The 12,628-nt window shown below is 41.1% G+C and overlaps 1 protein-coding gene and 1 long non-coding RNA gene across 2 annotated transcripts; both read right to left on the reverse strand.

Moving 5' to 3' along the window:
* Positions 1-8,156: 8,156 nt before the first annotated feature.
* Positions 8,157-9,888, reverse strand: LOC117828780 (protein Hook homolog 1-like). Its single transcript, XM_034706096.1, has 2 exons — positions 9,665-9,888; positions 8,157-9,418 (listed from the first exon to the last, which is right to left on the reverse strand). The coding sequence occupies exon 2, from the start codon at positions 9,352-9,354 to the stop codon at positions 8,257-8,259; it is 1,098 nt and encodes a 365-aa protein (XP_034561987.1). The 5' UTR covers positions 9,355-9,418; positions 9,665-9,888; the 3' UTR covers positions 8,157-8,256.
* Positions 9,889-10,210: 322 nt separating this feature from the next.
* LOC117828782 lies at positions 10,211-11,290 on the reverse strand. The gene is made up of 3 exons (XR_004634491.1): positions 11,268-11,290; positions 10,957-11,031; positions 10,211-10,362 (listed from the first exon to the last, which is right to left on the reverse strand). It is a non-coding gene; the product is annotated as an uncharacterized LOC117828782 (long non-coding RNA).
* Positions 11,291-12,628: the final 1,338 nt, after the last annotated feature.

Here is a 12,628-nt window from a genome sequence, read left to right on the forward strand (position 1 = left end):
AAAGAGAAGTTGACCAAAACAATGATGACCACGGGTCTGAAATGGCCGGATGCTCTTCCCCTTGTGTTATACTCCATAAGAAGCACACCGAACACAACAATCGGGCTAAGTCCTCATGAGGTTTTGATGGGGAGACCAATGTCCACAGGGTCAAGTCCACCTTTGACACCCCACAAATTAACACTGTTGTGGACTGATGAATTCCTAACTGACTATGTAAAAACCCTAACAGAGCAACTGAGAAGATTTCATTTGCAGGTTGCGGACCGGCTGCCTAAACCCTCTGATTACCCTATCCATCCTTTTCAGTGTGGAGATTATGTGCTAATAAAATCCTTGGACAAAGTCTCTTTTTCTCCCAGGTGGAAAGGTCCATTCCAGGTGTTGCTGGTCACTCGAACTGCTCTTAAGGTCGAGGGCAGGGCAGAATGGGTGCACGCATCCCGGTGCCGGTTGGCACCTCCAGAACAGGGGGCTCGATCCTCTGGGGAGGGCTGACGTTCCTCCTCCTCCTCGTGGTGGTGAATCCCGACCGAGGGTTCGAGCAGAGCGGGAGTGGCGATCCTGACCAGGAGGTCAGGGAGAGAGGCGCAGATTTGCCTCACAAAGAATACGAGGGACCTCGTATTCAGTTCCAGGAGCATGATGCTGACAGACAGCAGCCCCATGCACAGTTTAAAGAGAGTGGTGCTGAAGGAAAGCAGCCCCACAAGTGTGTGTCTTTGAGAGAAAGAAAAGGTGTGAGCCACAGTGAGAAGGAAGCTGCAGTGGCTATTCCTAAATCCACAACTAACGTAAGACGCACCTTTCTGACACACAGTTTGAAGTGAACAGTGAACCAAGTGTTTCCACCAAGACCATCAAGTATCTCCTGGATGCGTGGAATGGGATGCCTGTCTTGAAGTGTCTTTTTATTAAGTCCCCTGTAGTCAATACACAGTCTTAGGCTCCCATCCCTCTTTCTCACACAAACCACTGCAGCTGCATATGGCGAGGTGGATTTTCGGATGAACCCTTTATCTAACAAGTCCTGGATGGGGCTCTTTACCTCATCATACAATGGTCTCGGTATGGCATTGTATGTTTTGGCCACAGGTACATCATCAGTCAACTTAATGTCCATTTTCAGATTTTTGATGTATCCTACTTCATCTTTGTGTCTGGCAAATGCATTTGATTCCTCCCGAAGCATTTGCTTAACAGCAAGTTGTTGTTCGCTTGTCAGATGATCCAAGCTGACGGGCGGATCCCACAGTTTTTCTTGTGGATCATCATGTGACGTCTCTGTCTTAGAGTGAGGTGGGTTTTTAGACTCTTCTACCACTACCGAGTTAACCTGATGTTCGTCTGGGTTCAGTGGATAACAGTCTGCTATCTTCTGTATGCTCCCTATCATGGTTTCTCCTGGCATTGTAATGTCATGCTGAGTCGCATTTTTGACATAAATATCTACCTTACGTGAGGAACAAGAGATATTCAATAACTGACAGGTGATCTCGAGTCCCTCATCCAGTGAAAGGTTTTCTTCAGGTTCAAAGAGCATTTCAGTTTTTACTTTGAGATCTGTTCTAACAGGGCAGCTAATGCAAATCACTTGCCCACCTGGAACTACAACAGATGTACGTCCTGTTTTGACAAGGTAAGTAACATTTTCCTCTGTAGCTCCCTGAATGAGGTTAAGCAGTGCTTCTGCTTTTCTTTATCCGATCCTCAATGAATTTCTGAGCAAAGCTAGCCTTTCACCTAGCTGGACCTGATTCTCTTTCTCTTTCATTATCTCTTCGATATCATTAAACCCTATTATAGGTCTCTGTATTATGTCCCTGCTCACTAGAACAGGAACTAGTATCTCATCTGAACTTGCTATCTTAGTTTTCGGGTCACACAGACTCAGACTGATCTCGATCCAGCCCTGAAAGAGGATTTCTGAGCCATTGGCAGCTCTTAAATCTAGTAATTCGTCATCGCTTATCAAGTCACTTATAGGATGGATTTTTGCATCTGGCAAGTTTTGGGACTTCCACGTCTCACTCATGATGGACACCTGAGCTCCTGTGTCCCACAGAGCTTGTGTCTTGACACCGTTCATGTTAAACCAAACAAGGCATTTCTTCCCTACAAGCTGTGCCACCTGTTTGTGTTTTGGAACTGGGTTGTGTGAGCTGAAAGACTGATCTTTATTGTTGACATTTGGCTTTAATGGTGCTGGAGGGCGGTGCTTGAAGAGCTCTTCTCTTTGCCCCTGCACTCCGCATGAGTTCAGAAGATCAGACTGGGGATTCAATCCTGTGTTTGAGTCATTTTGGGACTTGTGCTCCGAGGTCATGACTTGTCCCTCCATCACAACCTCCTCCCGTTTCCCGACGGTTTCTGTCTGTCCACTACTCTGCACCCTTTTGCCCAATGTGTATCACTGCCACACTTGAAACAATGGTTGCACTCTTTCTGGTCCTGCTGACATGCTACACATTGTCTCTTTGGCCTCTTAAAAGTACTAGGGGGAGACTTAGTTTGGTTTTCATAGACAGATTTCCTCTCGCGCTGAACTGTTTGAACCAGTGATGCTACCTGGCCTGTGAGTTCCCTGATTGCAGTGCTGTTTTCATCCATTTTTGCAAACAGGGGATTTTCTTTGGTGGGTTTGTTAGGCTTAAGTGAGGCTGGTGATGTTACAGAGTCATCTTCATCTCCACTTTTCTCTACGATGTTGAGACTCGCTCTGTGTGTGGCTTTAGTTGTAACTTTTATCTTCTGGGCCCTCTCATTTTCATTATACTGAGCAATTTGCATCTTTTGGAGGAGCAGCTCGTCACTACTTTTCTCATCCTGCAAATACATTCTCATCTCCGCTCTGATGTTATCATTAGCTAAACCTGTCGTGATAGACTGAGAACACTGGCTATTAACTAGCTCTTTGTTGTACTTCAGGCCAGACTGGGCACGCTCAGATGCAAACAGGACTTTTTGATGCAGGTCAAGTACTCGGATGAGGAAATCAAATGCTGTTTCACCAAGTCCTTGTGCAGCTTTTGTTAGTTGTTGGTACAGGACAGTTGCATCCTTTTCTGCATAATGTGCTCGTAATATTTGTCTGAGAGTGGCTAAGGTGAGATCTGTTTTTCCCTCTAAATAACTCCTCAGTTTCAATCCAGGGTTAACAGCACGAATCACTGCTTCCGTAATTTCCACTTCTGGATAGCCCTTTCTTAGACCACTTTCGATCTGGTGTTCAAGGCTACTGAAGCTTAGTGTGTCTTTTGAAGTTGACTCACCAACATATCCATTTATCCGGAAATCCTTTCTGAATCCGCTGGAGGAAGCGCAGCAGCTGTTGCTAGTGGAGTCTCTACCTCTGCCTCGAGTGCCCTCGTCCCGCGCTGCCTCTGGGACGACCCGCGCTGCCTTTGTGACGACCCGCGTTGTCTCTGGGACGACCCACTGCTCCAGCGTCGTCAGGAGCGGTGCGTTGTCCCCTTGTTGTGGGTCCCGCGTCGGCTGGGTCGGGCGGACTGCCTCATCTAGCCCCTCCGCGGCTGTTGGTGCAGAAGAGACAGGTGCTGCTCCCACGTCGTCGGTCCCCGACTGGTCCTCTCGCAGAACCTCAGATGCGTCATTCAGCTCCAACAGCACAGCCATGCCCTCGTCTTCTCTCTCCAAAAACTCTTCACGTTCACAAAACTTTAGAACGTGTTTCACTAGTGCCCGACGGCTTTTATCTTTAATGTCCTCAGAGTCTTTGCCTGCTATTTTACAGTATTCACAAACTTTGTGTAGTTCTTTCACTGTCATTTCAAACGGTTTCTTTTCCATGTCCAAAAGGAATTCTTCCCGGAGCTCTGACATCTTGTTGTTATCGTTTCTCATTTACTGACACTCGGAAAAAAACAAAACGAGACTCTGTCGTGCTAGCTAAACGTCAACAGCTATCTGTTGCTAACCATTAGCTTTGTTAGCCTGCTGTCGTTAGCTTTCCCACACAGATGCGACGTTTACCGTGTTTCTCCCGGAGTTCAGAGTCCTTTGCTGTGAATAATAATCCCGGACGAGCCCCCAAAATGTTACACCATCCAGACTACCACGACGTTCATGGTGTAGAAGTGATTCATTTTATTATTCAACAGCATGGTCGGCAGAGAGAATACAACAAGTGCGGCAACACCGAGCACACGCTTCAACAAAACAAAAAAACACAGACCACAGCCTAGCACTTCTTCTGGGTTTTCCCTTCTTGTGTTATCAAACGGTATCTGCTGCCACCTACTGGACAGTGCAGTACAACTTAACTGGTCACTAAACCTAAAACACAGAACATTGATTTTCATTACATTACATAAAGATTACTGAATATTAATATAAAATTAATATACAAAAACATCTTTTTACAGGTGCTACACGTAGCACAGTGTGGTCAGGAATGCAAAGAACTGGAAATCAAGAAGGGGACAGTGACAAGGATGAATGTTTAACTTTAACTACTGAAAGGCAGATTTTATTTCAGAGTGAAAGAAAAATCCTTTAGTTCTCAGTCTATGTTTAAGCACGGGTGAAATGTGTGTGTGTCCATAGAATAGGAAGCTCATGCATTTACTGATCATATTGAATTTAACATCTTCAAAGCTCAAATCATAAAGTGAAGACTGAAACTACCGGAGTCATTTGCCTTTAACAAAGTATTAAAAGGTTAAAATTAGAACAATACAGATGCTGCATATCCACACAGAAAGATGTACAACGCAAGGGTAATGCTCCGGTCATGATAAAGTCATGAGGCAATGCTTATTCACTACTCTGTATTCATTATTACTCTTTACTTCTGTGTTAATAATTGACATTGAAGGGTTACTTTATTGCGTATGTGATGTTCACTGGATGGTTCAGAGCTCTTTAGGATCAGTTCAGGGAGAAAGTGAACTAATCACTGTTTATTCAGGACCTTCACCTCTTCTTGAATTGTCACTGTTATTCTTCCTGACACTACTACATTGTGTTTCCTTATTGTTTCTCTGAAACCTTTAGTGCTTTCATTCATTTCATCTTTAGTCCCACAACCATCCTTGGACTCAAGTCGTGCGTTTCAAGTGATTCCAGTGACTTTCACCCCATGTGTTGGGGAAACACAGCTTGAGCATTAGATGTTCATTTTGCTAATTAGTAATCACTTTTGCTAGTTACAGCAAAATTCTGTTTCAGACATATTTTTCTGTGGGTTATATTGGACAGATGTTTTAATTGACAGAGTTTGAATGGTCTTACTCAGAGCCGGCACTAACCATTTTGGTGCCCTAGGCAAGATTTCAGCTGGTGCCCCTTGTATTGCAGTCAGCTCAGCCACTAATCACAAAATTGATAAACTTCAAGAAAAGTGGTATAAAGCTTTATATTTTAAACATTTTCTTTATTTTCTATTTTCTAAGAGAAGTGATAAGTGAGAAACCCATCCCTGCCTCTACAACTGAGTTCATATGGGGAAAGAAAACCCCTAGAATCAAGAGGAAGGTTCTGCATGTATCTAGGTCTGAAGGAGGATTCAATCTCCCACATTTAGAGCTATATTATTTAGCCACTCAAGCATTGTACTTATACCATATTGTTAAAAATACCTTAGAAGAGCAGTGGATTAAGATTGACAATGCACAGGTTCAAAACCTTTTCTTGTATGTATTCTTAAAATAAAGGAATAACAGTTCGGACAATTTCATGGTAAAAAACTTGAACTGCAAAAAGCCAGCCTTCAAAAACAAAAACAAATATACAAAAATTGGAGTATATTACTTAAACTAAGCAAAATGATCTGCCAACAGCACAAGAAAATTTGGCTTTTCAAGACTTTCCAAAACAAGTTACAATATCTAACCTCAATGAACCCAGAAATACCTTTAAATGAGTGTATTTTCACTGATGACAAGTGCATTTTTCTTGATAGAAATAAAAAAAATATGAGACCTTTTCTCAATATGTTGAAAAATATTCTTAAATTAAGTAAATGCTCATTTTTTGGGGGGGGCTTTTACACCTTTAATTTGTAGAGGAGAGGACAGTGGATAGTGCAGGAAAGTGGGAAAGAGTGGGGGAATGACTTGAACCCCATTAGGCTAAGTGTGGCCCAGGTGCCATTATCTTGACATAATGACATGCACTAGGCATTACATTTCTTGAAAGCAGCAAAGTTATACTAAAAACTAATTGACTTTTCTTGATGGAAAGACAAAAGTTCAGAATATATTTCTCATTATGTAGGATCATTTTCTGCCTTGTAATTTGGAAGAACTTTTCTGAATGTAATTATTTCTGTTTGAAACAGTTTGAAATGTTAAATGTTTAAATATGAAGTGTCAGTTTACAGTACTGTGCCAACTGTACTGATATATAGTAGTACATATTTTCTATTGTTTCATTGAAATTAAAACAGTGGATTACAGTTGGCTGTCATTTGTTTTCACTGTGTGAAGAGATAGAATTGTGTCAAAGTCATGATTTCTTATTTCATGCTTCAAATAAGAAATAATCTCTTTGAAAAAGCAGTTTTATACTTGTGAGTGTTGATGAAACAGCTTTGTAACACTTGATATTCTAGTTTCAAGCTTGTATTACTCAATATAGGTCATAAAATCTCAGTAACAAGCTGTAATATCTTACTGAGATCATTTAGGACCAAAACACTCAAAACAAGTGAAACACTCCAACATAAAAACTACTTAGTGAGAACAATGATCTGATCAGGCAAAAAATATCAACTTCCACCCTGATCTGAGATATTCAATCTTACTTAGATTTCAGTTTTTGCAGTGTGGCAGTCAGTTGGAATGATGTTCAGTGAGTCAATATCAATTCCAAAACAAACTATTATTTGGGACAGTCCTGTCATAACTCTACAGAACTCACCTTTAAACTGGTCTGCATGGAGGGAGAGAGGTACAGAGACTACTGAAGACCTGATCAGTGGAAATAAATGTATCTCCTGGACCGACCTTCAATCCACTTTTTGTTTCTCTAATGAAGAATTGTTCAGGTATATGCAGCTTAGAAGTGTATTTAAAATGTTTGACCTACATTCTTACACAGAGCAGAGTGATTTAGAGGAATCTATTTCTATCAGAAACGTGTAATCATTGAATTGGTAAAGTTTATAAGGTTTTGCAGAAATCATATTCTGTTGAAACTACGTTGCAAACTAGAATGAATTCATGGAACCAAGATTTAGGGAGGAAGGATATCAAATTGAGATGGAAGGACTGTTGGAGTTTAACAAGAGATATTACAGTCAATGAACATTTGTGAAATGCAGACTCACAGATTCACTGATTCATGCACTTTGGAACTGTAGTAAAGTTCAGAAGGTTTGGTTGAAATAGAGCGTTGGTTGTCTGAGGTTTAGGGAGTGGAAATGAATTTCAATATTTATATTTGCATCTTTCAAGATGTCTCACATGTAAGAGTCAGATATCCACAAAGCTGGGTTATTCTTTTTTCCTCTATTGTATTTAAGAAAGTTCTTTTAAAACACTGGAAAGCTACATGTCCTTGCTCACTTAAACACTGGAGTGATGAACTGAGATATTATTTAAAACTGAAAAAATCATCAGCCCTTGAAAAGAACCAAATATTTCATTTTGAAAACATATGTGTTAAAGTATTACACGCACTTAGTTCATAAGTTTTAGTGAGAGTACTGAAAATTTGATTTGTGATCAAAGATTTTCTGTTATTTGAATCTATTTTTAAACAGCTAACATTTATTTAAAGAAGAAACAAATCCTGAAATGATAGAAATGGAGCTTGTCGGTGTGAGGAGTTGTTTTTTCTGTTCTGTTTGTGGATCTTGTTTTTGTTTGTTTGTTGTTTTGTGTTACTGTTAGTTTCATTGTCCCCTTTGTTTTATTGTTTATTTGTTTTGGTGTCATGTGTATGAGGTTAAATGTGAATTTTAAAAAATGATACCATAAAATGAATAGCTTGCAGACTCATGATAAGGTTTCATGCATTTAGGTCAGTTAATAAGAAAAACCTCAGAGAGAGATGTTGAGGCTCAGAGACCCTGGATCTATTAGACCTGTTCAAACACACTCTGCAAACACATTTGATTCTATTACACATCAGACTCTCTATACAGACAACAGTGTGACAAATACAGAAATACAAACAAAGGAAAGAACATATATTTTTCACCAATTTATTCTAATTTTTTGTGTGGGATGAAACCGGAGTGACCCGGAGAAAAACCCACGGAGGGGGGGCAGCAGCTGTTTAGGGGGGTGTTCACCAGGGAGAGATCTTGATCAGTTCTTTAGTCCAAGTCTCAGCCCTGGGAAGGGAGGGCCCTGTGTTGTCTTGGAGGGACAGGTTCTTCATTAGTGTTGCAAGATCAGTCTCCTCCTTGAGAGCCAGATGGTTGGGGGGCTCCATCACCAAAAGCTGCTCACGGACCTTTTCCAGCTCTTTCATTAGAAAGTCACTCCACAAGGTTTTGTTTTTGTTCTCCTTGGTGAGCTGGTCCACCTTCTCCTTGAATCTGTCACTGTCCTCCTTCTGGGATTTTAATTTGGAGGACAGCTCAGTGTGACTGGTCGTGGCTTCTGCCAGCCTTTTCTTCAGGTCCTCCACCTCCTCCTTGGTGTCTGAAGCCCACAGTGTCCAAAGCTGGTCCCTGACCTCGTCCAGCTCATTCATGAGGCGGTCACTCCACCAGGTTAGGTTTGCCTTGTCCTTGGTGAGCTTGTCCACCTGCTCCTTGAGGTCTAAGGCCTCCAGCGCCGAAAGCTGCTCCCTGACCTCGGCCAGCTCTTTCAGAACGAGGTCACCCCAAAAGGTCTGGTTTTCATTTTCATTGGTGAGATTGTCCACCTCCTTCTTGAGTCTGTCCATGTCCTCATTCTGGGATGTTAATTTGGAGGACAGCTCAGTCTGGCTGGTCTTGGCTTCTGCCAGCCATTGCTTCAGGTCCTCCACCTCCTTCTTGAGGGTCTTATTGGCCTCCTCCTTGGCTGTGAGCTGCTGGTTTAGGTCTTTGATTATACCAGTGAACTTCCCTGTGGTGTGCTGCACATAGTGGGTGAGGTTCTGAGGCTGAAAGGAGTGCTTCAGGCGTTTCAGTTGTTCTTTTAAACACCTGTTCTCCTCCTCACACTGGAGTCTCTGTTTATGCTCCTCCTCCAGCCTCTCCTGCAGCTCCTGGACCTGGCTGTCAGCAGCGGGATACCTCTCCTGCCGTTGGGGTGGGCGCCTCTGATGGTATTGAGGATGAGGTTTGTCTTGGCTTGGCCAGCGACAATACCTTCTGATGATCTCCTCCAGAGTCTCATTTGACTCATCTATGTCCATCGGTTGGTACCAGCTGGTTGATTCTGAGTTTTCCATTTCTCTCTTTGGTTTGAGGATTGTTGCTGTCTCTCTGACTCTGACTGTGTTCTCCAGATTAAATCTGTGAAGTGTGTGTGTGGTCTGTCAGCTTGGTCCTGTATATGTTTCAAAACTCAGACTCTACATTCTAAAAGGCTTTGTGACTGTTATGACACCTACCATTCTTGAAATCCTATTGTGACCTAATAGAAGCATTGGAGGCATTACATGTTCACTGAATACAAACAAAATGGCCGCCCCCAGAATCCACATGTAACAAACCCTTGACTGACTCCTCCTTTGCAAAATAAACACACATTAAACTCACCAATGAAATGTTGAAGATTCCTCGGGCTGGTACAGTCCACAGAAGACCAGATCCTAGAGTTGGTGTGAAGCAGACCCTCATGTCTGAAGAACAGGGCTGGACATCTCTGGTTTGAGGCCGATACAATACGCATCCTGATACATTGTCAACAATCCACTACATCAAAGATACATAATTGAGGGAGAAAGACTCACTGTGGATTCACGGCAGGTGAATCCTAGTGTGGCCGGGCGGGCTAATAGCTAGAAAATTAGCATATGCCTAGATGAGCATGTGGCTGTTTCCTGCTCCTTTCTGATTGAACCTACTGCTACTGATGCTTTTGATAATGAACTGTTCACTGACTCTAAACTAAGGAGTCATCTGTATTGTTCACAGTAGGCTAAATGAATGTAGCTCCTGTATACAGTAAGAATAAAGTAAACACAATTATAAATGAGAAGAACATGGTCTATCACTGTAACTCATTACAATACACAAACCAATGATTACAAAATGACATTAAACAAAGGGACACTTATTATAGAATTATTTTTAATCACATAAAGAAAGAGAAATTAATTGAGCTATTAGTTTAACATCAACTGCATGAATTATAGAATTATCAGCTATGAGCACATGGAACTCCTCCTGAGCCGGCCTCTTGCCAAGTTATGAAAGGTGAGACGACACGGGTATTAGGTTTCCTCTGGTGACTGCTAGGTTTGGAATATAAAACAAATTCATTGAGAGATGTGGTTCACAGATTGAATGATACACATAATCATATGATCATGCTGCTGTGCAACCCATTTAGTGTTAGCAATAAAAATCATTACAGAGCAAATTCTTTTTGTCTTTGTTGATTTGTCTTTGTTTCTACTTGACCTTGTTTATGTTGAGGTGCTGAGTTATTCTGAATTTGGTGTCTTAGCGCTGTCCTGTGTCTCACTGTGTGAACTTAAAAGTGACTGTGTGTAGAGTTGCTCTGATTAGAAGAACATCAACCTCACATCAAATAAATATTAAGCTGTTGTTAACTAATTGTGTTTTTAATGTACTTTCTTAACTTTGCTGGTAAGTTAAGGTGAGCACAAAATCTGTCTTCCTCTTCTTATATTTCTGCCTAGAAAAATAAAAAAAAACATGCAAACAAAAAGGTATTCCATCATAGACATATTATAGTTTCTTCTTCTTTGTATTAGTTTTTAGTTTAACTTCAGTCTCATCCTGGTCTGAAGGGATAGATCTCCATCAGAAATGTCCTCCAGGAGGAGTCCGACGGACACAAAGTGATGAGATTATTGTCCCACCTCTGTGGCTTTCCAGGAACGGTAGCTCAGGTAAGTGCTGCCTGCGTAGCACAGTGTGGTCAGGAATGCAAAGAACTGGAAATCAAGAAGGGGACAGTGACAAGGATCAATGTTTAACTTTAACTACTGAAAGGCAGATTTTATTTCAGAGTGAAAGAAAAATCCTTTAGTTCTCAGTCTATGTTTAAGCACGGGTGAAATGTGTGTGTGTCCATAGAATAGGAAGCTCATGCATTTACTGATCATATTGAATTTAACATCTTCAAAGCTCAAATCATAAAGTGAAAACTGAAACTACCGGAGTCATTTACCTTTAACAAAGTATTAAAAGGTTCAAATTAGAACAATACAGATGCTGCATCTTTCCACACAGAAAGATGTACAACGCAAGGGTAATGCTCCGGTCATGATAAAGTCATGAGGCAATGCTTATTCACTACTCTGTTTTCATTATTACTCTTTACTTCTGTGTTAATAATTGACATTGAAGGGTTATTTTATTGCGTATGTGATGTTCACTGGATGGTTCAGAGCTCTTTAGGATCAGTTCAGGGAGAAAGTGAACTAATCACTGTTTATTCAGGACCTTCACCTCTTCTTGAATGGTCACTGTTATTCTTCCTGACACTACTACATTGTGTTTCCTTATTGTTTCTCTGAAACCTTTAGTGCTTTCATTCATTTCATCTTTAGTCCCACAACCATCCTTGGACTCAAGTCGTGACCATAGACTGTATAAAATATGGACGTAGTATCCGTGACATCACCCATCTGCTCCTGAGAGCTGCTTTGAAGCAAATCGACGGCTGCAGCCATATTGGTAATGCTGTCTTCCGGCCAGCTTCCGGGTGAGCTAGACTCCGGTGGAGAGGCGTGGTTAAGGCGGATCGAACGATTATTGGACAATGAAACCGCGCTCTTTTAGCTCAAGGCTAACAGGGAAGCTATGGCTAAGCTAAGATAAGCTAAGCTAAGCTAAGCTAAGCGAAGCTAGGTTAAGCTTTTTGGAACCAACGGGGCTAACACTGCACAGTGTCTGCAGCATGGCTGCATCACTCCCGCACTATTCTGCACACTCCTTGAAGTAAGTTATCCCATGGATTTTATCATCTAAAAGTACAATTTAAATCTTGAAACCATTAAGTTATTTTTGAATGCACAGTTATAGTAAAACATATTTGTAATTACCAACATTAACAAGATTTTGTCCTGACCGATGGTCGTGACTTACAGAAATATAACATTAGCATTTTTTAAACATATCAGTATATATGAAACGGACAAGTTTAATCAAATTCTAATATTCAAACAGTCACACTTTGGTATGAGTGTTTTATTAGGGTGTCACCTGTCACGTAATAATTACTAAGTTTAGGATTAAGAATTTTTAGAGTGATATTTGTGATTATGCTGTGCTAGTGCTGCTCTTGTTCTTTTTTAAGTTAAGTGGGGAATCATTACAAACAAGGAATATGATAAAACTTCTGATAATAAATTAGTACCTGATTAGGACGCACCTCATATTATAATGCATTTAAGTTGGTGCAGTTTTGACCTAACAAGGATGTCCGTAGGGGGCTGTGTCAAAATTGTGGTACTTACCTTAACAACAAAAAGTAAGATATTAAATTAGATATGTTGAAAAAAAAACATGACAGTTGAAAAAAGCTCT

Source organism: Notolabrus celidotus, chromosome 17, assembly GCF_009762535.1.
Source record: "Notolabrus celidotus isolate fNotCel1 chromosome 17, fNotCel1.pri, whole genome shotgun sequence".
NCBI lineage: Eukaryota > Metazoa > Chordata > Actinopteri > Labriformes > Labridae > Notolabrus > Notolabrus celidotus.

Bases quoted from the DNA above. Each gene is read 5' to 3' on its own strand.
- LOC117828780 (XM_034706096.1), bottom strand. From the start codon at position 9,354: ATGGAAAACTCAGAATCAACCAGCTGGTACCAACCGATGGACATAGAT.